At 48.0% G+C, this 27,825-nt stretch overlaps 1 protein-coding gene across 1 annotated transcript; it reads left to right on the forward strand.

Moving 5' to 3' along the window:
• Window positions 1-767: 767 nt before the first annotated feature.
• On the forward strand, window positions 768-27,443 carry cacng2b (calcium channel, voltage-dependent, gamma subunit 2b). Its single transcript, XM_078079896.1, has 4 exons — window positions 768-2,337; window positions 16,025-16,108; window positions 24,657-24,797; window positions 25,763-27,443. The coding sequence occupies exons 1-4, from the start codon at window positions 2,127-2,129 to the stop codon at window positions 26,278-26,280; spliced, it is 954 nt and encodes a 317-aa protein (XP_077936022.1). The 5' UTR covers window positions 768-2,126; the 3' UTR covers window positions 26,281-27,443.
• Window positions 27,444-27,825: the final 382 nt, after the last annotated feature.

Genomic DNA, 27,825 nt, shown 5'->3' on the forward strand with positions numbered 1-27,825 from the left:
TCTGCGAGAGCTTCACATTCGGCCTTCTGTGCTCCTTCTACCAGATGAAGGAAACGTCTCGTGTGTCTTTCTCCTGATTACACTCACCTGTCTCGTCCACCCAATTGCTTCTCACCCCTCCCGCGTATACTCCCCCGAGTTCATCATTATCCGTTTACCCTCGTGTGTCTCTCATGACTATCGCTGCATCGCCATGAATGACCGTGGCGTTGGTGCCTCGCTCAGGAAGCGTCCACCGGCCTCCTGAGGATTGCTGCTGATTGGCATCTGCGTCACCTGGGAAACAATAAACAAAATAAGGTCAGCAGCAGAATGAGGAACCAGCTCATGAAGTTGTTTCTTCTCGTCGTGTCCTTCAGGACCACCGAGGACTTTGAGATGCAAAGGAAGGACACTCATTGGACTGTGCAGGAGAACTAAAGGCTTCTCAAGCTTTAGGAATCGTTCCACCTGTTGGGAGAATTATTTCATTGTTTTCATCACATCTATTCTTCTCTGTCTGTGATCGACTTTCTTTAATCTCATTTTATCACATTGAGTTGTCTGTGTGTTTGATATTAGAAAGGATTCTCTCTCCCTCCCTCCCTCCCTCCCTCTCTCCCTCCCTCACCCTTTGGTTGTGTCGATTCTTTTTTCATCCGCTGCTTCTAACCATCATCCACCCCCCTCCTCCTCTTCCTCCTCCTCCTCCTCTTCCTCCCTCCTCTCCACTTCTACATCAGCTCCACGAAGAAGAAGAAGAAGAAGAAGAAGAAGAGGAAGAAGAAGAAGAGGAAGAAGAAGAGGAGGAATCCAGAGGATTTGATGTCTTGCTCGATTTGAAGTCTTATTATCATTATTATCTGACAGCCTCCCCGACGCACGCGCGCGTCGCGCACACGCGCAGCCACAGAGCGCGCGTCCCTTGACGTGATGGCGGTGCGCGGCTCCGCGCGCGCGTGCGCGCCGGCGCGGCCCCGGCGGGCCGTCGCGTAGCCGCCTCGCATCGGTCGGACGCTGGAGGAAGAGGCTCCGGCGCCGCGGGAAGCTCCGTCCGTCCGTCCCCGGCCCTCCTCGTGTCTGCGGCCGGCCGCATGAGCGGTGATGCCCGGCCTCTCCGCCCGGATGCGCCCCTCTCTGCGCGGTGCGCCGTCGGTGCCGCTGGCCGTCTCCCCGTATAGCGGCTCCCCTCTGCCGGGGGAAGGTCTGGGGACCACACGTGGAAACTGGGGATCAGGATTTTAGGGGTCGTTTGATTTTCTCAACTTCATATTTTTTCCTTCCTCTTCCCGGCGGGGAGACGCGTCCCCGGTCGGTCCCCGTCTTCTTCCACCTCTTCAGGAATGGCTGCTTCTCACCATCTGATCGTTTGGCTTTACTCGTCGCTGTGTTCCTGCTTTCTGGGGAGCGCTTGATTCTGCTGCTTTGACTTTCGTTTCCTTCAGCACATCCAGTCCTCGTGTTGTCTCTTCCTGGGGCCGGTCTGTTTCTACCTGCCCCCCCCCATGTGATTCTCCACTGGTCCACTGGGGAACATCAGCGTAGATCTCATCCTCCATCACCTGGTGGAGTTTTTCTTTTTAAAGATACCAGGCGGCCGACTGGTGCAAGCGAACCCACCTTAACCCCCCCCACGTTCCTTCACCTCCCATTCAGCATGACTTAAAGTCTGTCCGCGTACAGGTGTGTGTGTGTGGAGAACACAGCTGGATGTGACAGATGTTTCAACCTCCGCGTCGTCGAGGCCGTGAGGATTGTAAGTGACCGCTTCCCCCTCCCAAGTGGGCCTGGATCCCAGACCAGGTCTCTCGTGGGGTCTGCTGGTGTTTTTAGGTCAGCCTTTTCCTCTTTTTTTTTTCGGGCAACTTGCTGCCGCTTGAGGTCTAGAACTTCGTAGGGTTCTTCCTGTCCCGTCGGACCCGTCCAAACCGTCGCCCTCGTCTTCATTTCTTTGGCTGTTTCCACCCTAAAACCAACCATACGATTTCCCCCGAGCTCCCCTAATTCCCCCGCCGCCGCCGCCCCCGCTACCCTCCCCCCCCCCCCCCCCCCCGTTTTCCGAGCTGGCGTGGCGACGCAAACTCACAAATATTTACTTCCTGTACATCAAGAGGAAAGGGGGCCCCCCTTTCGTGGAATGCGGCAACATGGGGGTGTTTGACCGCGGAGTCCAGATGCTGCTGACCACGGTGGGGGCCTTCGCCGCCTTCAGCCTCATGACCATCGCCGTGGGGACGGACTACTGGCTGTACTCGCGCGGCGTCTGCAAGGTTAAGAGCACCAACGAGAACGAGACCAGCAAGAAGAACGAGGAGGTGATGACGCACTCGGGCCTCTGGAGGACCTGCTGCCTGGAAGGTACTGAGGAGGACACACACACACACACACACACACACACACACACACATCCCTGCTCTGCATCCTCCACTCAGGAGATGTTCCCTCTGTCACCTACAAACCTCTGCTCCCTTTATATCATCCATCCATCCACCTGCATCCGTCTATTCATCTGCAAACCTTCATCCTCCATCCAGATGTACTTGGTTTGTTCGTTGGACGGCGTGTGATGGTCGAAGCCCCTGAGGTGCACCTCCGTCTGTAGCCTGGCGCCATTCTGTCCCCTTTGACTGCTCTCAAGTTCACCGCTCTGTGTCAGTCAAGGAATGGTCTCTCTGTGGCTTTTTTTTAGGCGCCCACGCCGTGCTTTTATTGTGAAATGGGTCGAAGAGGAAGCCGTGAATCTGAAACCCCCCCTGCGATGCAGATGCGTGAGTGATGGAGAGTTTTCACAGACTTCTGTAGACAATTTGACTTGAGACGAAGGAGCAAACAGAGCAGTTCTCAGACTAGAAGGCCGCGTTGAGCTGTAGGGTCACCGCGGGTCAGAACACCGCGGGGGGTCTGGGACGTCGTTTCAGGGTATAAAATGGACACCTGTTGGTCCCGGGTTGCGAGGTGGACACGCTGGGTCTCAGCTGAAGCTGAGTGTCCGATGCGTGTCCACGCTTCCACGTCTGGAAAACGCGTGACGTTTAAAGGTGGCGTCTTGAATCCGATCACTGATTTTGTTTCTTCTCTTTCCTCCAACACGAGCACAGTTATTTTCGAAGTGTGACATTACATAACGCTCCTCTCATGGCGATCGGCTCCCAATCTGGACCCGGTTGCTTTCCCTGTTGTGTGAATCCATCCTGCGAGCGAGCGGAGCGGCGTCACACAAGCAGGAACATCAAGACGTCCCTGTTCTCCAACAGCGCCGGACCAGAACCCCCCAACCGACGCTGAGCAGCTGCAGCAGCGGTGAACTCCTTTTTAAAGGGGACAGAAGAAGAGAGGGAGGGAACGCATCCCCCCCCCCCCCCCATCCTGTGCTCTCTGTAACACACAGGCCTTCCTCGCCTATCTGAGCCTCTGACATGTGACCCTCACGCGGCAGACGAACGTCTCACGTGACGGATCCACGTGGTCCATCAGCTCCATCAGCTCCATCAGCAGCGCGCTGCTGGTCGCCACGGAGCCTCCTCGCCTGAAGGGCGGGACGCAGCTCGTTACCGACAGACAAACGGGACGCCGCCGTAACCTAAAAGCTCCCGTCTGAGGGAGCGCGGAGGGCGAGATGAAGCCAGTCGGACGCGGCGTGGGTGGAGGAGTGGAGCAGCCGATCGCGCCGTGTGCGATTGCTTCGTCACTCGAGGTGATTGATTCGTCAAGTCATGTGACTACGCGAGATGTGGGACGTGTGGAGGGTTCACGTTGCCGTGGTCTTGTTCTGCAGTCTACAGCATGTTAGCAAGGTCTGCCTCCAGAGAGCCGTCTGTCGTGGACCTCCATGGTGCTCTGTGGTCCTGAGCTGACAGGTGGAGCTCAGCAGGCTCTAAACGCAGCTATTAATGTGTGTGTGTGTGTGTGTGTGTGTGTGTGTGTGTGTCATAGGACATGTGTTTCTAGGAATGAGGTGTGAGCTTCCTTTTGGAACCAGCATTACATTCTAGCTTTCATCTCGCTTTGGCCTCTTTATGTCACGTGTGAACTCTGGCTGGGATCCTACACGGACTGGTTATTAATTTCCATGTGACCTCATCTGGTCGGAGACGATGTGCGACGACGTATGTTTGACAGCATTGCACGTTTATCACTTTTTAAATATTCAGTATTTTCTATTTGCCGTATTTATCGTCTTCCTTCGCCCAGCGGCGCTGTAACCCCTGACAACCGTCTCCTCATTAGCTAATTACTGCGGTCGATTCCCCCCCCCCTCCTCCCCCGGCGCCGTGGTGGCCGTGGCGTATCCGCGGGTCCGCGCTGCGTAACCATGGCGACGCAGCGTTCTGTCCCGCCTGTCAGCCGGGCGTCGCGGCCTCTCAATCAAAGGGCTGTTTGTAAAAACACTCGCACGCCACCTGGGACACACACACACACACACACACACACTTAACTACACTTTTAATAAAAATAAGCTCAGTGTCCTAAAGCTGCATTCTGTGTAGTGACCAGCAGGGGGCGACTCCTCTGCTCCCATAGACGTCTATGAGGAAATGACTCTACTTCTCTGTAGTGACCAGCAGGGGGCGACTCCTCTGCTCCCATAGACGTCTATGAGGAAATGACTCTACTTCTCTGTAGTGACCAGCAGGGGGCGACTCCTCTGCTCCCATAGACGTCTATGAGGAAATGACTCTACTTCTCTGTAGTGACCAGCAGGGGGCGACTCCTCTGCTCCCATAGACGTCTATGAGGAAATGACTCTACTTCTCTGTAGTGACCAGCAGGGGGCGACTCCTCTGCTCCCATAGACGTCTATGAGGAAATGACTCTACTTCTCTGTAGTGACCAGCAGGGGGCGACTCCTCTGCTCCCATAGACGTCTATGAGGAAATGACTCTACTTCTCTGTAGTAACCAGCAGGGGGCGACTCCTCTGCTCCCATAGACGTCTATGAGGAAACGACTCTACTTCTCTGTAGTAACCAGCAGGGGGCGACTCCTCTGCTCCCATAGACGTCTATGAGGAAATGACTCTACTTCTCTCTGGATTTATTCCCTCAGTAAACGTTGTAAACATGAGTTTATGTCTCAGTCTCTAGTTTCAAGTCTTCTTCAACACAGCATGATGTTCATTTAGTGACTGATGGTCCATTTGGAGTCAAACAGACCATAAAGCAGGGGACGCTTTGGGGCGGGGCTTCACACTGATTGACAGGTCATTAGCAGAGACCTATACGACGTCCTGTTCACTGGCTGCAGAAAATATTCAAAACGTTCCACATAGAGAACAACAACACGGAGGCTCGGTCCGAAATCAGGGAAGCAGACTTTCATTACTCCTTTTAATCGACCAGGTCCACCCCGGATCATGCCTTTCACAATAAAAGACGCTTACACCGTAAATGTTAGCAGGTGGGAACTAAAATATAATCACAGCATTTCACTAAAAAGAGTCTTGTAGAAGCAACGGTTATACAGTTGATGCTTATTTGGGTATTTCAAGTTCAACATTTGCCAGTAAATTGCGTTTTCAGGTCAAGGCGAGGACACAACTTGGGTGAACATAAACCAAATGTATATTTGAGTCATTCATTAAAATGCACTTTCTTTGAGAAAAAAGTGTTTAGTTGACAGTAAAAACATTCCATCACTCTATGTATTTAAGTCGAGAGCCCACCGTTTGGCGGTGTAGTAACAGAACGCCGCGTGCCGAGTCCCGTGCGTCGCCGTAGTAACAGCACGTTGTGTTCTTTGTGTTACGCCATGAATAGGTTGTGTGTGGCGTATGGCGGGGAGCTCGTTGGCACCTCCGCTCGGTCTGTTTAACGCCTGGTGGGAGCGGCGCTGACAGGCCCAACTGCTCCCCCATCCTACGGACATCGGGAGCCAGAAGGGAACGACCGGCGAGCGCCGCGCTCACACCGGGAGTCCGATTCCACGGAGCGGCTTTCGCTTCAGTGTTGAACTAAATCAGTGGTCGTGTGACGCAGGAGAGAAAGACTCATGATGGGTCCCGACCCGTCAGTGCTGCTCATCGCCTCCTTTTCATTATTTTGCGGAGAAAAAACGATAATTCAGAAAATAAGTTGGTTTATTGTTCTTGTTTATGGTTGAATGGTCTTTTAGGAGCAACAAAGAAAGATGGTACAAGATAAAATACATACAAGTGATTACCTTTAATTTATTGACCTATTCTAATTAATCTCATGTATTGACCTGCATTCACTCAGGTGACCAGCAGGGGGCGACTCGTGATGTTCATTTAGTGAATTATGGTCCATTTGGAGTCAAACAGACTATAAGGCAGTGGATGCTTTAGGGCGGGGCTACACACTGATTGACAGGTCTCTATTAGACTACAAGGCAGTGGGTGCTTTAGGGCGGGGCTACACACTGATTGACAGGTCTCTATTAGACAACAAGGGAGTGGATGCTTTAGGGCGGGGCTACACGCTGACTGACAGGTCTCTATTAGACTATAAGGCAGGGCATGCTTTAGGGCGGGGCTACACGCTGATTGACAGGTCTCTAATAGTCTATGAAGCAGTGGATGCTTTAGGGCGGGGCTACACGCTGATTGACAGGTCTCTAATAGTCTATGAAGCAGTGGATGCTTTAGGGCGGGGCTACACGCTGATTGACAGGTCTCTAATAGTCTATGAAGCAGTGGATGCTTTAGGGCGGGGCTACACGCTGATTGACAGATCTCTATTAGACTATAAGGCAGGGCATGCTTTAGGGCGGGGCTACACGCTGATTGACAGGTCTCTAATATACTACAAGGCAGTGGATGCTTTAGGGCGGGGCTACACGCTGACTGACAGGTCTCTATTAGACTACAAGGCAGTGGATGCTTTAGGGCGGGGCTACACGCTGATTGACAGGTCTCTAATAGTCTACGAAGCAGTGGACGCTTTAGGGCGGGGCTACACGCTGATTGACAGGTCTCTAATAGTCTATGAAGCAGTGGATGCTTTAGGGCGGGGCTACACGCTGACTGACAGGTCTCTAATAGTCTATGAAGCAGTGGATGCTTTAGGGCGGGGCTACACGCTGATTGACAGGTCTCTAATAGTCTATGAAGCAGTGGATGCTTTAGGGCGGGGCTACACGCTGATTGACAGGTCTCTAATAGTCTATGAAGCAGTGGATGCTTTAGGGCGGGGCTACACGCTGACTGACAGGTCTCTAATATACTACAAGGCAGTGGATGCTTTAGGGCGGGGCTACACGCTGACTGACAGGTCTCTATTAGACTACAAGGCAGTGGGTGCTTTAGGGCGGGGCTACACGCTGATTGACAGGTCTCTAATAGTCTATGAAGCAGTGGATGCTTTAGGGCGGGGCTACACGCTGATTGACAGGTCTCTAATAGTCTACGAAGCAGTGGACGCTTTAGGGCGGGGCTACACGCTGATTGACAGGTCTCTAATAGTCTACGAAGCAGTGGATGCTTTAGGGCGGGGCTACACGCTGATTGACAGGTCTCTAATAGTCTACGAAGCAGTGGACGCTTTAGGGGAAACTCATGGATACTTTTATTAGTTATTATTATTAAACAGCGGTCGGCGCGTCGTCAGCCGTCTTGTGCGCGTCTGTCGATGTCGGTCAGCCTTTGTGCTGCAGAGGAGCGACAGATGGTTTTGAATGCGGAGTAAAGCTGCTCCATTATGGACTTAGTCCTGGTAGCAACATATGGTCCAACTGATGGAGTAACAATGCTGTCATCCGTAAGCTGCATGAGTCATTGACGGGCTCGTGAACATTGTGTGTGTGTGTGTTATCGCTGTATGCGATGCATGGGCCCATTGCACACACACTTACCAGACACTAAACACACTTACAAAGACATGCACACGTCACTGCGCGCTGCAATGGCAGATTAAATATTTTAGGATTCCCTCATCAAAGACATCTTTCTTGTTCTAAAGTCCCGCGACAGTTTTTCAAAGTAAACCTTTGTCTTCGCTAAATAAAAGAGAATCCATGTCTATAAAACTCAAGCAGAATAACCTTTAGTCGTGAAGAACTGCTTCACCAATAAGAACCATCCCTGTTTTTGGCCGATCGATGAACTTTTACTGTCCCTTGTATCCGTTGTTCTTCTCGCTTCACGAGTTAACGTCACTTTTTCATTTTCAATCAGCCGCCCGAATCAATAGACTGTGAACAAAGAGTCCGGCATCTGTGTGAGTGTGTGTGTCCTTGTACTAGCATCTTTGTGAGGACCAGGTACGTTGGCATGACGTCGCGTCGCAGTTTGAAGGTGAAGGCTGAAAACTCTCGACCCTCCAACAGCGACGTTGCTCTTGGTGTCACTATTTATATGACGGGGTTAGAACTGCTGGCTCGATTCTCTGAAGTGGACGGAAGAGAAGAGATGGATTTCACAACCTCTTTTAAATATGTTCCTTTTCTCTAAATTAAGACACGTTCATCTCGACGTAGTTGTGGTTCCGTCCACACTCGCTCGCTCCCCGATGGATGGAGTTCATCCCTCGTATCCTCCAGCCTTTCTCATTTCACTGCTGTGGTTCTGGAGCAAAAGCTGCTGCACCGGGACGGAATGCGCAGAGGAAACTAAAAATATGACTTGAATTTGAATGAATTTGCTTCTGGCGGTTTTATCACAAAGCACGTTCATAAGCTTCTTGGCACGCAGAGGGTCTCAGGTGAAGCTTCTAATAGTTCCATCTGCATTCATCAGTTGAGAAGACGCTGTTTATCCCCGAGGTCGACGGCTCCGCCGCCACAGACGCTTTTGCCCGCTGACGGACTGCGGTCGAAGCTCAGCGATCATTAAGTCGTATTAATCGTGACCCGGTAGTGAGACAAACAATGTCAACGTCTTTGGGCTTTTGTTCTGTTCCTGTTGAAACACGGGGATTGATTTTGTTATTTATTTTTGTGTTTTTTGGGGGTAAAAACACCACAATTCTATATTTTTAATTGCTGTCTGATCAGATATGTTCTTTAAGAGACACAATTGAACATCAGTCAAAGGCCTCTGTTGTAAACATGCGAATACAACCCGATGAATCCCACATGAAACATCGCCGCCTTCGTCCTCTCGTGCACCGGGACCCTCGATTGTGGCGACGGGAAGCCTGTCGGGTCTTGAGTTGAGGTCCGATCGCCCTGTTGTGCGTTTGTTTGCGTGACCACGCGTGCTGACGGGCAGGAGACACGGGAGGTCATCGGGAGCGGAGCGACTGCTCAGCGGGGAGCCGGCGAGGTCCTCTGCTGGTCTCCACCCGGGAAGACGGGGAGGAGACGTCCCATCCGATCGAATGTGGGAGGTGGACGCGGTCGTCCCCCGTTGGTGGGACACACGTGGACATCTTGGATTGCTCTTCTCTTTACAACCTGTGAACATGTATTGCCCATATAAGGACTGAGGAGGACGCAGAGACCTGTCAATCAGCATGTAGCCCCGCCCCAAAGCATCCCCGTTTATAGCTAAAATATACAACTTTATGTATAAATACTCACATATATATTTGCACTTTTAACATTCTCTAAACAATAAAGTCAAGTCATCGATGAAATCAATTAAAACTGTATTTTATATTTTTGTATTATTCATTTAAAGACCCGTTTCAGTTTCGTTGATGTCGATCTCGTACAGACTTCAGCGATGTCTCGCTTACGTTGGTCCTGGTCAAACTGGTACCAACTGGTACCAACTGGTACAAACAGCCTGTAAATGTTGATATGCAGTCAACGCATGCGTGTTTAAAGTGCATCCACACCAAATACACATGACATGTATCTGAAGTTCTCGAATAGAAGACGTCCCACATTTAGCTTTTGGTATCTTCTCAATGCAGGAAACCTTTTTGTGATGTTTGAGTTCTTTCTGCTGCTAATGAGTCAAACTGAATAATTAATGAGCACCTGTCCTCAGACGGAGACAAGCGTCTTTCGGTTTAACGCTACATGCAATTAGCATTTGAAGGACACTGAGCTCCTTTCCTTCACAGTTTAGAGACCAAAATACATCCAGCTGGTTGTTAAAGCTCAATTCTCCCATCTGGCTTCTCCTTCTCATCGCTTGTGACATAATCATGAATCATGAGAAGAACCACGAGCTTCAGCCTTTATTTAAGTGATCCCGGTACTTCATGCAGCACCTCGTCATGTGACCCTCACTTTGGTCTTTGACCTCCAATAGCAGCCAAAGGACGGCAGTGAGAACCTCACAGATTACAGATCTCTTTTCTCAAATACTTCAAATAACCAAAAAAACACCTTAACTGGTTCTTTGAAGAACTTAAAGAAAATATTGTTCCTGCCAGAACTTTTTTCCAATGTTTTTCTTTGCAAAATTGATACGACCCCTCAGCATCCAGCATCTCCAGCCTGAAGATGTGCCGGAGAAGAAGGTAGAACCATGCGATAGATAAAGGTTCTTCATGGAACCAGAGCGCCTCTTGAAGAACCGGTTCACCATCACTAAGAGCGGAGCTGAGGGCCACGTTGCCCCTGATGAGCCTCAGACATCTGGACGAGAGGTTTGGAAGGGAGGAGGAGGGGAGGAGTCTGTGGCGTGACTCTAAGGAAGCGAAGGACGGAAGGAGGGAGGGGCGAAGCGGCAGATGTGGCGAGGAAGAGGAGGCGTAGCTGGAGAAGTGGAGGACGAAGGGGTGGGGATGAGGAGAGGGAAGGAGACGGAGGAGAAGACGGGTGGCAAACAACATTTGTGAAGGAGGACGTGTACAGGAGAAAGCTTTCCAAACAACATCTGCACCGGCAGCAACATCTGTATGAGGGGGAGTGAGGCGAGAGTGATGCTGAAGCTCAAAGGGTCTGAGGAGCCTCAAGTCTTAACATTACTCCTCTTTTCAGAATAAAAGTCCAAGAAAATGTGTCAGTTTCCGCTTAATACAAAATACGTTTTACACAGCAACACGTTTGAAAATATTCCTGGAGATCAGCGGCGGGTCGGCGGGGGGGCTGGGGGGGCGACGTGTTTTCCCCCGGACCCTCCGACCCCGTTGATGGAGAGTTTATGCCACTGTGCTGTGAGCGCTGGTTGCTATGGACCTATATGAGCCGTTGCTATGCAGAGAGAGAGGGGGGAGGCAGAGGCCCATGCAGTGGATGAGTCACAGCCCCCCCCCCCCCCCTTCCCCATCATGTCTCGTACCTGCATGGACACAAAGCACAGACGTGCACAGCTGCATCGTATGTGGCTTTTTCACACGCGTGCACCTCCGTCACCAGGCGGCCTGCGGGGTTAAGGGGCGGGACTTAACCCCGGAGGGGTGGAACCCTGAAGCTGCTGGGTGTGAAGGTGGGGTTAAGGGGAGGGCGATGCGTGAAGGGTTGCGAGGAGACGTGGAGGTGCAACTGGAGGGAGAGTGAAGGAGAAGGAAGTGGGACGGACGCGAGAGGAGAGAGACGATATCTCAGAAGGCTTCATGTCCCGACACACAGCTGCCGAGGCCTAGAAAGAGTGGTGAGGAGCTGGGAGGAGGAGGGGGGAGAGTCGTTGGCCGACTGTGTGGCCTCAGGTTCACTCACAGGCCACACGGGTCAGGAGGAGATTCTGAAGACCTCTCGGCTCACGGCGCAGGATCAGACTTTCCACCTCATCGAAATGAACTGAAGGGGACGTCTGAGTGAGACACCAAGGAGATTAAATGTGAAGATTTAACTCCACACACTGAGCTCCTCCAGCTCTGCTGTCGGTTGCAATGCGCCGCCTGAGTGGTGATGGTATGAATCACCTCCGTGGCGGCGTGCTCCTGGATGCGACGCAGAGCTGCAGAATGAGGGCAGGTAGCTGCTCCACTTAACGCGGCCTGGTGCGACTTCACGCAGGACCCAACATCTGCCGCTCGGCCATCGAGGGCTTCTCTTCGCTTCCTTCACCTCGTCGTCTCCTTCGCTCCCTCTTTCTTTGTTACCTCCTCTCTCCTTGTTCTCCGTGTTCTCTCCCCCTCTGTGGCGGAGGAGTTAACGAGGTTGGGAGGAAAACACCGCCGCACATTTCACTAAACACAACCAGGATAGAGGGACCGTGGGGGGGCTGAGGGAGGGGGACAGCGTGGTTAACTGCGACTGTCTTAAATGTTTGACCCCTTTTTGTTCCAAATCCTGTCTGGAAATGTTTACATTTAAATGGTGTTTTTGCGCCGATGGGTGGGGAGGGAAAGGCCTTCTCCATCTTTGTCTCAGAAGGTGGTGGCCGCGGTGATTCTGAATGGAGCGTTGGACAAAGTGAGGTGACGTAGTATGAGGAGCAGCACACAGGAGCAGGAGACTGAGGTGGATGCTCAAACCAACAGGTTGAATTACAGGTGGATTGTTGGTTACTCTGTTAGGGAAGGTTTGACACGTCTGCTTTAAAATGACCCAGAACCCCGAGCAGGAACATGAATCCACTGAATGGGCCCAGGCCATTCATTACATGTCATCACATGAAATAACATGTAATGACATGTCGTCATATGTAATAACATGTCATCACATGTTATTTCATGTCATCATATGGCATTGGGTGCCATCACATGTAATAACATGTCATTACATGTAATAACATGTCATTACATGTAATAACATGTCATTACATGTAATAACGTCATCACATGTAATAACATATCATTACATGTAATAACATGTTATTTCATGTCATTACATGTTATTCCATGTCATTGCATCCCATCACATGTAATAACATGTCATCGCATGTAATAATGTCATCGCATGTAATAACATGTCGTTACATGTAATAACATGTTATTCCATGTCATCACATGTCATTACATTACATGCTACTCGACAACAAACGGTCTCACCACAATCAAAGCAGGACGGAGGATTTTCTCTCAGCAGAAAAACATGCCCGCTGTCTTTGCCCGTCACAACTATAAATCATACTAATTCACGTGTTGTGTGTCCGTACACGTACATGCCTGCTGATAGCAAAAGTAATAGCTTACTCTAAATTAGGCGGGGCAAGTCGTGTGAGAATCTAATTCCACATGTATTACAAGGGTCTTAAACAGGTCTCTGTGTTGTCGGATGTGAACTGGCTGTGGGTTCAAAGATTTAAATGAAATACAGCACACAAAGTTTAATGAACTCAGCCTAGAACACATGTTTTATTCTGAAATGCACCAGGAGCTGAAGATCAAGCATTTTACATTCATTGTATTCTTTCAGTTGATTTCAATAGAATTGTGTTTGTGTATTAGCAGGTGAATAAACGGATTCATATGGTTTAATGCAGTGTGGAGAGAAGAAAAATCATCACACAACGAGGAGCGAGACTTTTAGCCCTGAGCCTAGAAAAAAGAAGCCATAACCAAGATGTCTCCCTTTTGTTCCATTATTACAAATTATTATATATTATATTATTCATTATATCAGGTTTTACTCCCTGGGAATAACAAAACAAAACGGTCAAACAACCATTTCAAGGACGAGTCGTGGATGGATTCTCATGCAAAGAAACTGCATCTTTTATCATGCTCTGCGTATGATATATATTTTTTAATGTATGTTGTCCACTTGAAGTCCCCAGGCCGTCTTTTAGTAGGAGACTTGGTGCTGTAGGCAGCTTAGAGTTCCGTGACATGTCCCGGATGTCCACGTTTAGCACAGATCAGGAACCTAAAGGGCAGAAAAAGACCATCACCTGTGAGAAAACGCTCTCCTGGATGAATTAAGACTCACAGTAAAGAAAAGACCAAGCTTTTTAATGACAGCTGATTCCACGTCTGGAACCTCAAAGAAGTGAGGACGCCCGTCTGGTCCTCACAATGTGTCAGGTACAAGAACACTTGTAATGGTCACATGTGTAAGTAATTATTGACGCCTCTGACATTGAAACTTACTAACTTGTTAAATGGCATTTAGCCACCATTCGGTTAATTATTGACATCTGTCGATCACATCAGAAGTTCCTCATCAGTGTTTTGTTGTTCTAAGTTGTTACACAGAAATACAAGGACGAGCTTTTCTAGAATCATCTCAGTTTGAACAACAAACTGTAAATCTGGAATCTCAATTAAAGCATGAAGTAAACTGGTTGACCCTGATTATCAGACGTCATGCACAGAAAGACGCAGCTGACCGAAGAACGTTTGTGTGCATGTGAGACGTCCACACAGAGAAAAACTACAAGTATAATGTTAAATACTCTGTTTCCATCTGAGATGATGACGTAGCGCTCCGGTCTGCACAGGTTTCGTTCCTGTCGAGACAATAAAGCATTTTAATTTGAATTGAAAAAGAATAAAGGGAGAGAGACGAGGAAGAGGAGGAGGAAGAGGAGGAGGAAGAGGAGGAAGGGAGAGGAGCGCAGAGCTGCCAGCTCAGTTCAAAGGGGAATCTGGTCCTCGGGGGTTCATTCAAATGTATGCATGAGAGAGAGAGCGTGGGAGGGTGTGAGTTGGAGGCAGCGAGGCAGACGAGATGATGGAGATGATGGAGATGCTGGAGATGATGGAGGTGATGGAGATGATGGAGATGATGGAGGTGATGGAGATGATGGAGATGCTGGAGATGATGGAGATGATGGAGGTGATGGAGATGATGGAGATGCTGGAGATGATGGAGATGCTGAAGATGATGGAGATGCTGGAGATGATGGAGGTGATGGAGATGATGGAGATGATCTCCAGCATCTCCATCACCTCGATGACGGAGATGCTGGAGATGCTGCCCGGCACTGAGTGTGTTTGACGTGAAGTGTTCCACGCTACCTGGTGCTCAGCACATCTCCTAGCAACCGGACACCATTTTGAAAGTATTGGTTTGAATGTGTGTTGTGTGTGTCTGAACACAGCGGGGGGGTGACAGGAGCACATGTATGTGAGCGCATCAACATCGACCGGGATGAACTGACTCATAAACGCTGCTCGTTTTGGCCCCTTTTGTCTTTAATTATTATTGCTGCTCACATTCGTGTCCCAGTTCCAGTTGAAAATGTCTCAAATACGTCGAGTGGGGACAAACTTTTGTTTCATCTCCAAAGACACACACACACACACACACACCTTGTCAGGTCGGTGTTTTCTGAGATGAAGTCTCATCAGCCGACCCAGAACTCCGTGTCCCCAAAGCCAGAAATACGTTTTTTGGAAATTTCTAATAAAAGTCTCACACGCCTCATCGCAGAGAAATCACAAGAACCGTCTACACAACTACACAACTACACAACGCTGCAGCATGGCGCTGTGACTCCGTGATGATGGAGCAACAGTAATACAGACTACGTGAACACAGACTCCCACACAACGGTTTTTAACGCGTGGCGGCGGCGTGGAGGGAGTGATGGATTAGTGTCATACGGGAAGTGATCCTGCTGATCCACGACGTGACCTTAACGCTCCACGGGGGCTTCTGGGGGAAGACGAGTCTTTGTGGCCTCGCTCGCATGCGCACAACAGGCGGTCAGCAGCTAGCTGTCGTTGTCCAAGACGCTGCTCGAAGGAACCCGCGGCAGGACTGCACGCCCCAAAACACGGGAAAGATGGCCGCCTGCTGGTGCAATGATCTTAACATCCGTCCAGGAACGATAAAGACACGTGAGCGTTAAACAGGCCTGTTTACGTTTGGGAGGACACACAATTACCCACAACCGCACAACCGACCTAAACACACACGCACGCACAGTCCCCCTTAACGAGCACGCCATCAGCCCTCCTTCCTCTCTTTTAATTTGCATATCTCTCCTCGCCGCCCGCCGGCTCTGTCGAGGCGTTTGGATTAAACGTCCTCTTCTGTCCGTCACGTTCCTCCGGAGCGGCTCACACGTCGTCCTCGCCGTCTCTTCGTCCCCGACGCGTCCTCCTCCTCCCTCCCGCTCGGCGGCCTCTCCCCTCGTCGGGGCGGCGGTGGATGAACACGCCGTCCGTTGTGTCTCACACGTGCGCCTCGCGCCTTTTTGGTTCCTTCGTCCCGCCCCCTTTCTGCCCATCTCCCGCCCACCTTCTTCCATCTGTCATTGGCGTCTTCGCTGTGCGAAGCACGGGGGCACGTTGACAGACGCGTCCTACGCGGTCAGACGCCATCCGCCATCCGTAACGTCTGTTCTTTCCTCCCCGCAGGTTCCTTCAAAGGGATGTGCAAGCAGATCGACCACTTCCCCGAGGATGCGGATTATGTGGCGGATGCTTCCGAGTACTTCCTGCGTGAGTGCTTCCCTCACCCGCCGTCCATCTTCACGCTGCTGCTTCATTCACTTCTGCTTTGCTCCTGTTGTTGAAACGAGACAAAATGTTGTTGAATTTCCCTTTTTCATGAAACGTTTTACTGCGTCAAAGAACAGAAACAGGAGAAATAATCCTTAACTGAGGAAACAAACTATGATTCCTTCAAAACCGCCGTTTGGTTGGTGGATTCATTTTTAAGGGGCCACAGCTGCTGGTGGAGGAGAAGCTGGTGGAGGTAAAGCTGGTGGAGGTAAAGCTGCTGGTGGAGGAGAAGCTGGTGGAGGTAAAGCTGGTGGAGGAGAAGCTGGTGGAGGTAAAGCTGGTGGAGGTAAATCTGCTGGTGGAGGTAAAGCTGGTGGAGGTAAAGCTGCTGGTGGAGGTAAAGCTGGTGGAGCAGAAGCTGGTGGAGGTAAAGTTGGTGGAGCAGAAGCTGGTGGAGGTAAAGGTAAGGTTTTGAGATGACAGAAGCAGAAGAGAACCAGACGAGGAGGAGGAGGAGGATTAGGTCAGTGATGTGGAAGAGCAGAGCGATGGAGGTGGAGGAGGACGGGTGGAGGCCAGGCAGAAGCGGCGGGCGGGGAGGTGAAGGACAGGGAGCAGCAGCGCAGTGCGGTGGCTCCCCCAGCGGCCCCCCCAATCAGGACACTTTTCTCTATAAATACTCCCGGCTGCGCTATGTGGGTCACGCCTCGCTCCCTCTCCTCCTTCCTCCCTTCCCTCGGCCTCCTCCCTCCTGCTTCCCCGTCCGAACGTCTCCGCCGAGGCCCCTCGCTCCCGTCCCGTCCCGACGGAGGCCGGGGGGGCCGAGAGGGAGCCGTGAGACGGGGATCAGACCAGCGAAACCGAAAATACACCTCGACCGCGGCGACCGTGCCGTGGGGGGGGGGGGGGGGGGGTGAGGACCTGTTGTGGTCACACAACAGGTCCTCACCCCCCCCCCCTCCACGTCAGAGATGAGACATCGATCAGCCGGTGCTCAGGTATCCGCCCCCCCCCCCCCCCCCCCGAGGCCGCTGGAGCAGCCGGGTTCTGTTTGTTTCTGTGGAGGAAGATAGACGTGCAGATGAACCACTGATCCTGCATATTTTCTTCCCCTCGCGCAGTGCGTCGTCATGGAAACCGTTTGAACCATCTCTGTGTGTGTGTGTGTGTGTGTGTGTGTGTGTCTGTGTCTGTGTGTGTGTGTGTGTGCTGTACCACTGCACTGGAGGTCTGTCGGCTCTTTGGTCAGTTTGACGGAGGAACGTGAACCTAAAATCATTTCATGACGCGCTTCTTGCTCTGGAAGAGTCCTCCCAGAGGCCCCTTCAGGGTCCGTAGGAAAAGCCTCCAGCGCTGTGAGACACTCAGACGTGGGATAAAAGGCAGTGGAATGCAGACGGAATTCATTTAAGGCTTCAAGTAACGTGTTTGAGTTCGAACAACATCAGCTGATCCTGAAGAATTAATTCATCAGAGTGAGAGAATGAGAGATTTCTTCTAGATGTTTTGTGTCTTTTTGTCGTTGTTCAATGAGCAGCAGGATTACATCATATTTGTTGTAAAACAAACACTGCAAAGAACACTTGCACTCCTTCGACAATCTGCTGGATGTCAATCGAAGCGTCGGCTACATCAGTGAGACGAGGACGTATCGAGAAGCTCCTGCAGATGGAAGTGATGCAGATGGAAGAGATGCAGATGGAAGCCATGCAGATGGAAGTGATGCAGATGGAAGCCATGCAGATGGAAGAGATGCAGATGGAAGCCATGCAGATGGAAGCCATGCAGATGGAAGAGATGCAGATGGAAGCCATGCAGATGGAAGCCATGCAGATGGAAGAGATGCAGATGGAAGCCATGCAGATGGAAGAGATGCAGATGGAAGCCATGCAGATGGAAGCCATGCAGATGGAAGAGATGCAGATGGAAGCCATGCAGATGGAAGCCATGCAGATGGAAGAGATGCAGATGGAAGCCATGCAGATGGAAGTGATGCAGATGGAAGCCATGCAGATGGAAGAGATGCAAATGGAAGAGATGCAGATGGAAGCCATGCAGATGGAAGCCATGCAGATGGAAGCCATGCAGATGGAAGAGATGCAAATGGAAGCCATGCTGATGGAAGCCATGCAGATGGAAGCCATGCAGATGGAAGCCATGCTGATGGAAGCCATGCAGATGGAAGTGATGCAGATGGAAGAGATGCAGATGGAAGCCATGCAGATGGAAGCCATGCAGATGGAAGAGATGCATGCACTTCCCCCTTAAGGCTGGCGAATGCGTCTGCGTCTTTACGCACCTCGTTTCAATTCATGGTTCTGAAAGTCTTGCGTGTGTTGCAGAGCAGAGTCCGTCAATGACGGCTTGTATAAGCGCTCATATTTACACATTTCTTCCCACAAAAGCTCTTCAGTCTGATCCGTTCTCTCGTAAACGTTCTTCCTTTTAATAACGGCCGAATTGTGCTGTGAAAACGGAGGCGTGAGACTCCGTAAAGGACGTAGTCAGCGGACCAATCACAGCCTGCTGCTGCAGGAGGCTGCAGCGCTTTACACGCTAGTCTACAAAAATGGGTCGACGCACGCAAGGAGCTTATTCAACATGTTAATAACACACGTAAATACATCTGAAAACATCTATTTCACTTTCTGTACGCAGCTGGACAGACAAATTATTTCAATTTTGTAACTTCAGAACAAAAATGTTTCCTCCTGCTGTGATTTTTACTATTTATTTGACGTGTGATTGGAGTCGAGAGCCGCTTGGATCCGCTGGGATATTAAATATGTTGGAGGTGCACTCGTGGAACAGTTAGAAGATCCCAGAGCGTTTGACACCAGCATCGTAAACGTCCTGCACGTTATTCAGTGGTGAGGGAGGGTCTCTCGCTCTCTCTCTCTCTTTCTCTGGATGCAGCTGATGTTCTGCTGCAGGAGGAAAGGCCGACTGCTCGCCCTTACATAACCACATGTACGTATCCCCCCGGAGAGGCGGGGGCGGGGGAGGGGGGGGGGGGGGTGAGGCGGCTTTGGAGACCGAGAGACTGAGAGAGGGAAATCGAAAGGAGCCTTGGGGGGGAGAGAAAGGGAGAGAAAGGAGGAGAGAGAGTGTAAAGACTCCAAACAAAGGAGGGAGGACTTTACTCCTCCACACGATGCTGGTCGCTCTAACGCTACAAGTGGTGCTGAATGTGCCACTTCGGATCGAACGCAGCCGGGATTCTGCTCCTCGCTTCTTACTCCACGTCAGTTTGATTCTGAAGCCGATGAAAGATATACAGATATACAGATATACAGATATACAGATATACATATATACAGATATACATATATACACGTATACATATATACATATATACACGTATACATATATACATATATACAGATGTACAGATATACAGATATACATGTATTCATATATACATATATACACGTATACATATATACATATATACACGTATACATATATACATATATACAGATATTCATATATACAGATATACATATATACAGATATTCATATATACAGATATTCATATATACATATATACAGATATACATATATACATGTATTCATATATACATATATACACGTATACATATATACATATATACAGATATTCATATATACAGATATACATATATACAGATATTCATATATACATATATACACGTATACATATATACATATATACAGATATTCATATATACATATATACAGATATTCATATATACAGATATACATATATACAGATATTCATATATACAGATATACATATATACAGATATTCATATATACATATATACACGTATACATATATACATATATACAGATATTCATATATACAGATATACATATATACAGATATTCATATATACAGATATTCATATATACATATATACAGATATACATATATACATATATATACAGATATACAGATATTCATATATACAGATATACATATATACAGATATACAGCTATTCATATATACAGATATTCATATAATCATATATACAGATATTCATATATTCATATATATATATATATATAACACGCTGCTCCGTGGCAGGTTTTTGGGGACGGAAGCCAGACTTTAGCGCTGCAGAAGTAAGTCTTCTCAAAAGATCTCTCGGACCTTCTCTGGTCTTCTTGGAGAACTTCTGCAGCCTCTTGAAGTTGGTAGAGCAACCAGAAGGTCACACGGTGATGAAAGAACAATTACAACTTGAAACTAAATCAATAAATGACTTCAAGTCCATTCGCTATAGTCACAACAGACGGGGTCAGATTAGAGTTAAAAGTGTTTTAGGCTCTTAGATGGAAAGTACACAACACACAGTGTGAACGTGTGTTTTCATAGTTTGTACGTGAGCAGCAATATGCAGAAAGTTTAGTTTAGTTTGACACAGACCAATGATGTGGTGTCAGTGTACAAACCTCTTCTTTGTAAATACCCAAATATAAATATACATATTATTCTACACGTTAAAGCTCTGCATTAAAACTATTAAAACTGCAGCGCTGGAACTAAAATGAGTAACAAATAAATACATGAATTACAAAGTGAACCCTTTCAGATTAATGAATGAATGGCTGTAAAGTTGGACACGAGGAGGAACGAATTTAGCTTAAACATTCATCATGTTCTTTGAACTGATGTCTGGCGGGAATCTTCACAGTAGACCAACGTCCAGTTAGCGGCTCAGGGTCAGGCGCCCGTCTCACGGCAGACTACGAGGACGTGGACAGACACGAGGCCTCAGCTGGTCCCCGTGAACAAAGCGCTGCTCTGCTCTGCTGGAGGAAGCAGAACGCGCCCGTGTGATCAGACATCTGCACAAAGGTCCCCAAGCAGGAGGATGAAACCGTGGTCCTCACAACGGTAGAAAAGCCAGAGACACACACACACACACACACGCACACACACACGCACACACACGCACACACACACACACACGGTGCTATAATTAGTCCGCTGCGTGCTGCTGTGTTGTGCTGATGCGCATGGTGATGGAGACGTGAGCAGCGGCGTGACGTCACCCGCCGACAACCGACCGGCCGCTGCGACGCGTCGCGACGCACGCGGGTACACGCGACATGATGATGACTGACAGCTGCGCGAGCACGGTGCCGCTGCGCGCGCGCGCGCGTGTCATTCCTCTGCTTCTCTCGAGATGTGGTCATTTACACGTATGTGAGCTTTATACACACACACACACACACACACACACGCACACGCACACACACACAGTTGGTTATTACCCTGTAGCTCCCACCACCACATGTTCTTAGCTGCTGGGCTCTCCCACGTGGGCGAAACGTGCGTGCGTGTGCGTGTGTGTGTGTGTGTGTGTGCGTGTGTGTGTGTGTGTGTGTGTGTGTGTGTGTGTGTGTGTGTGTGTGTGTTAGATTGTTCCTGCGTGGGAAGCATACAGTGTGTACGGGAAACACCCCAGTGGGTGGGAGGCTGATCGATGAGTGTGTTCACTTTGTAGTTGTTGAGCTGATGTGTGTGTGTGTGTGTGTGTATGTGTGTATGTGTGTGTGTGTGTGTGTGTGTGTGTGTGTGTGTGTGTGTGTGTGTGTGTGTGTGTGTGTGTGTGTGTGTGTGAGTGTGAACCCAGGGAGCCCCCATGGTGGTGTCCACCCCCACCTCTATAATTCAGCCACAATTACAAAGCTCTCCTCTGCCGCAGCTAATGAAACCATAAGTCAGCCAGAGACACACACAGACACACAACACTGCAGCAGAACCAACGAGCAGTGGGAGGAATGAGGGGGGGGGGGGGGGGTGTAACGGAGAGAATGAAAGACATGAAGGAAAGAGAGACGAATACAAGCAAATACATGGTTTTGGTGTGTGTGCGTGTCTGTCTGTGTGTCTGTGTGTGGGTCTGTGTGTGTGCGTGTGTGTGGGCTCTCTGTCTCATTACCACATTGCAGCCATAATGCACAGTACATATTGACTCACATGGAACAAGGAGCTCGGGACGCCACAGACACACACACACACACACACGGACACACACACACATCACTGCTCCACTTTTCTTCACTTTTACACCGGGGAGGAAAAGTAAACACTCAGTTCCTGTGTGTGTTTTGACGTTGTCTGTGTCACTGCGGTCCAGTGGTGTTAAACTCGCTGGCATCAATCCTCCGCCTCGCCGCGGAGCCACTGGGGAAACATTACGACTCCACTGCGTTAGGGCATTACAACCTTGTTGCGTTACAACATTGAGACTTTATTGTGTTACATTATTGCGTTATGACATTATTGCATTACAACTTTATTGCTCATCCAATTTCGGCTTACTCCACTGTAAACTGTGTGTGTGTGTGTGTGTGTGTGTGTGTGTGTGTGTGTGTGTGTGTGTGTGTGTGTGTGTGTGTGTGTGTGTGTGTGTGTGTGTGGGGTGCACATCGTTGGTCCTGACAGCACATGTCAATGAAGAAGAGGAGATGGGGTTCAAACTGATGGAGGAGGGGGTGGAGGAGGGGGTGGAGGAGGGGGGGGGGGGGGGCTTGGTGCTGTGCCAACGCTGAGGTCACCTCATTACGTGAACGGAAGCATCAGTTTGACCGCTGCAGACTGCAACTCAGTTTCATCACAACAGAATCATTTTGCTTCTTTCTCAGTATCAATATTTTAGTTTTTATTATATGATGCAGGTTCATGAAAAATGAGACATTGTTGCATTACACTGTTTTCTTACACTGTTGCGTTAGGGTTGTTACATTATTGTGTTACATTATTGCGTTACAGTGTTGTTACAGTGTTGTTACAGTGTTGCAGTGTTCTATTCTGGCTGTACATTCTTGCCATATATTGTTGTGAACAAAGTGGTTTTGGGACACAAGTTGTGTTGCTGCTTATCATTTGTCACATTATTGACGCAGCGCTGTATTACTTACTACATATTACTATATATTACTACATATTACTATATATTACTACATATTACTACATATTACTATATATTACTGCATATTACTACATATTACTATATATTACTACATATTACTACATATTACTACATATTACTATATATTACTGCATATTACTACATATTACTACATATTACTATATATTACTACATATTACTATATATTACTGCATATTACTATATATTACTGCATATTACTACATATTACTACATATTACTACATATTACTATATATTACTACATATTACTATATATTACTACATATTACTACATATTACTATATATTACTGCATATTACTACATATTACTATATATTACTACATATTACTACATATTACTACATATTACTATATATTACTGCATATTACTACATATTACTACATATTACTATATATTACTACATATTACTATATATTACTGCATATTACTATATATTACTGCATATTACTACATATTACTACATATTACTACATATTACTATATATTACTACATATTACTATATATTACTACATATTACTACATATTACTGCATATTACTACATATTACTATATATTACTACATATTACTACATATTACTACATATTACTATATATTACTGCATATTACTATATATTACTACATATTACTATATATTACTACATATTACTATATATTACTGCATATTACTATATATTACTGCATATTACTACATATTACTACATATTACTACATATTACTATATATTACTACATATTACTATATATTACTACATATTACTACATATTACTATATATCACTGCATATTACTACATATTACTATATATTACTACATATTACTACATATTACTACATATTACTATATATTACTGCATATTACTACATATTACTACATATTACTATATATTACTACATATTACTATATATTACTACATATTACTATATATTACTGCATATTACTACATATTACTACATATTACTACATATTACTACATATTACTATATATTACTACATATTACTATATATTACTACATATTACTACATATTACTGTATATTACTACATATTACTATATATTACTACATATTACTACATATTACTATATATTACTACATATTACTATATATTACTATGTATTACTATATATTACTACATATTACTATATATTACTATATATTACTACATATTACTATATATTACTACATATTACTACATATTACTATATATTACTACATATTACTATTATATTACTACATATTACTACATATTACTATATATTACTACATATTACTATTATATTACTATATATTACTACATATTACTACATATTACTACATATTACTATATATTACTACATATTACTATATATTACTACATATTACTACATATTACTATATATTACTACATATTACTACATATTACTATATATTACTACATATTACTATATATTACTATATATTACTACATATTACTATATATTACTACATATTACTACATATTACTATATATTACTACATATTACTGTTATATGTACGGTGGTGACGTGTGTGCTCGGGTGTGATGATGACAGTTGTTTTCCCCTTGTTGTTGTGTGTGTGTGCTTGTGTGTGTCTGTCCAGGTGCTGTCCGAGCCTCCAGTATCTTCCCCATCATGAGTGTGATCCTGCTCTTCATGGGGGGGCTCTGCATCGCCGCCAGCGAGTTCTACAAGTCACGCCACAACATCATCCTCAGCGCCGGCATCCTCTTCGTCTCCGCAGGTACGAAGGAGGAGAAGGAGGAGGAGGAGGAGGAGGGGGGAGGGAAAGAGGGAGTGCAGGAAGGGTGGCATAACGACCAAGAGGGAGGAAGGTGTGAGGGGGGGGGGGCAGAGAGGATTATGGAGAAAGGAAGTATATTAGATTTACTTCAGGAAAAATGCCACAAAGCCCATTTTCTATTTCCTTGATCTTTGAAACAAACGGATACAAGTCTGTGTGGCAGCACATTGGATGCCAGCTTACATCATTTACTGGTCTAATTCATCCTGTAGCTGATTTGTCTCCTGGAAGAAGGATCTGTCTTGGTGTTCACTGCAGAACCTTCACTGAAAACGTCAAACAGAACGGAAACGAGCCTCTTAAGAGTTGAATGGATGCTTGTGAGAAGTATCTGTTGGTTGGTACACTAGTGGTCTTCATGGTACACTCGGGTACACTTACAGGACCAGAGGAGAGAGAGTGCAGCTTTTACCACGTGACGCTTTGACTTCGCTAAAGACACAGAGGTCTTCTGGTCACAATGCAGGAACGAACGAAGCTGCAGCTTAAACTGAGTCAGTCTGCCTAAATCTGGACACAAGACCCCACGCGGCGGCACGAGGTCGTGTGTGCGCTTTGTACGCTGGTTCCAGGCCGCGGCCTCGTGTGCTGCACCAGATAACGAGTCACGAGCGGCGGGCGCAGTCTGTAAGAGGACGCCGCCGGGATTACGCTCTAAAAATAAGGTGTCCCTGATTCTCTCCTGCTCAGGTCCTCCTCTCCTCACCCCGCCGTCTCTTCCGCTTTGTGTCCTCTGCTTGTCTCCGCTGTCCCTTTTATCTGTTTATGTCCGGTGGGGATCATCAAAGTGTGGGGGGGGTCGGCAGTGAGTTTGCCCCAGTTTTCATCTCAAAGGGAAGAGGGACCCTTCTGGCTGTATAGGAGGGACTATGGTTCTGGTTCTGACCCCCTTGTCCTCCCCGCAGGCCTCAGCAACATCATCGGGATCATCGTGTACATATCGGCCAACGCCGGGGACCCTTCCAAGAGCGACTCCAAGAAGAACAGCTACTCCTACGGCTGGTCCTTCTACTTCGGCGCCCTGTCCTTCATCATGGCCGAGATGGTGGGCGTGCTGGCCGTGCACATGTTCATCGACCGCCACCGGGAGCTGCGCGTAGGGGCGCGGGCCGCCGACTACCTCCAGGGCGCGGCCATCACGCGCATCCCCAGCTACCGCTACCGCTACCGGCGCCGCTCACGCTCCTCGTCCCGCTCCTCCGATCCCTCGCACTCCCGCGAGGCGTCGCCGGTGGGCCTGAAGGCCTTCGGGGCGCTGCCCTCCACCGAGCTGTCCATGTACACGCTGCCCAAGGGCCAGACGGGCACCCCGACGGGCACCTATGACTCCGCGGAGCGGGACCTCAACTTCCTGCAGGTGCACAACTCCATCCAGAAGGACCTGAAAGACAACAGCGCCAACCGCCGCACCACGCCCGTATGAGACTGAGGGCGGGGCCTCGGGTTTTGGGGGCGGTGTGGGGGAGGGGCGGAGGTTCAGAGGAAGAAACGTGCATGATTCTACCGTTGTTTAAGAGTCTGTAAGGATTTGATGGACAGGCGGCGGCGGCGGGGGGGGGGCGGGGCATACTGCCCAATAAAAAGTGAACTTTATATTTTTTACTCTTCCTCAATCTGATGAAAGTGGCCGTGGTTACCCCACATTGGCCCCGCCCATGACCCCGCCCTCACGCCTCCATCCCTCCACACACAGACTTTCTTCAGTTGCTGTATCTTCTTGATTTCTTTCTTTATTCGCATTGATACTGTGAAGCATCGCAGCAGGGAGCTGATTCAGGGGCAAAGAAATACACAGAAACCGAGGAAAATAAGTTAATATATGTATTGATTATATGAATATGTATGTGATTGAATGATGAGGAGACTTCCCTGGTGCAAAAATATCAACGAGGGGAAAAAAAAGCGATACGAGTGAGACTGAATCGTCGTGGAAACCGGACGAGAGGGTCATCAGCTTCTTTTTGGGGGGCTTTCGCCAGACAAATCCTCATCCGAGGTCGAGAGGTCGGCCTCGCTTTCATTTTTAAATTCATTTTTAAATTGTGTGCTGCACCCAGAGAGAACTCTGGGTAAAGGGGAGGATCTCTGGTCAAAGCTTGAAGAAGAAACTGGACGACGAGACGGCGGGCGGGGGGGCGAGGGGGGGGCGGGGTCTGTAGTGACCCCGAAGAAATGAAAGAATTTACATGCATGCTAATCAAAAAGCATCCGATCTGCTTTTAAGGAACCTTTTGTTTTGGACAATGATACCGACGGGACGGAGTAAAGTTATTGTTACAGTTCTGTGTCTTTTGGACGTTTTCTTGGAGCTTCATGCCGCTCGAAACAAAAGGAACAAACTCTGGAGGCTTTTTATTCATTATTTGTTATTAAATCTTACCTTGCCTTTTGGTTTCCAGGGTTCCTCTGAGCTGTCACTCAGCATTAGTCTCTTTCTTTGTCTCATCTTTCTTCTTCTTTGGTTGTAAATGAGAATTCAAAAAAAAAAAAAGAGTAACGTCTTTCAAGGTGCCAAAACTGAATGATTCTGAACTTGGATGCATCAAGTCCCGATGACGAATAAAAAGTGAGCCCCCGCGCAGGGAAGGACGGCGTCCTTGTTGTGTCGTGTTTAGTCCTCAGAGTCGCTCGGGCGAGACGCCCAATAAAGGATCCCCTGCCCCAAAGCATTGTGGGACAGCAGAAGGGAGGTTTTACATTCCACCCACATGTTGTGGTTCCCTCTCAGGGGTTCTTCTCCATGTTTAAAGTGTCTCCCCTGAACAGACAAATTTCTCATTTTGGAAAGACTTTATTCGGTTGAAACTGAAGACTCGAAGGACGAGCGAATGATGACGACCTTGTAACTTTGTCTCCAACGTCTCTTTAATTTACATACAATGTACATTTGAATCAGTCACACTTTATTACTATGAAAGAGTAAAAAAGGCGAGAAGTCGTCATGGCGACGTCCCTCCTCGCTTTGTCC

The sequence above is a fragment of the Gasterosteus aculeatus genome, chromosome 9 (assembly GCF_964276395.1).
Source record: "Gasterosteus aculeatus chromosome 9, fGasAcu3.hap1.1, whole genome shotgun sequence".
Classification (NCBI taxonomy): Eukaryota; Metazoa; Chordata; class Actinopteri; order Perciformes; family Gasterosteidae; genus Gasterosteus; species Gasterosteus aculeatus.

Excerpts from the sequence above, each read along its gene's own strand:
- cacng2b (XM_078079896.1), top strand. The coding sequence starts at position 2,127 with ATGGGGGTGTTTGACCGCGGAGTCCAGATGCTGCTGACCACGGTGGGG. Across the intron at positions 2,338-16,024 it reads GAGGACCTGCTGCCTGGAAG|GTTCCTTCAAAGGGATGTGC; the intron begins GTACTGAGGAGG and ends TCCTCCCCGCAG. Across the intron at positions 24,798-25,762 it reads CATCCTCTTCGTCTCCGCAG|GCCTCAGCAACATCATCGGG; the intron begins GTACGAAGGAGG and ends TCCTCCCCGCAG.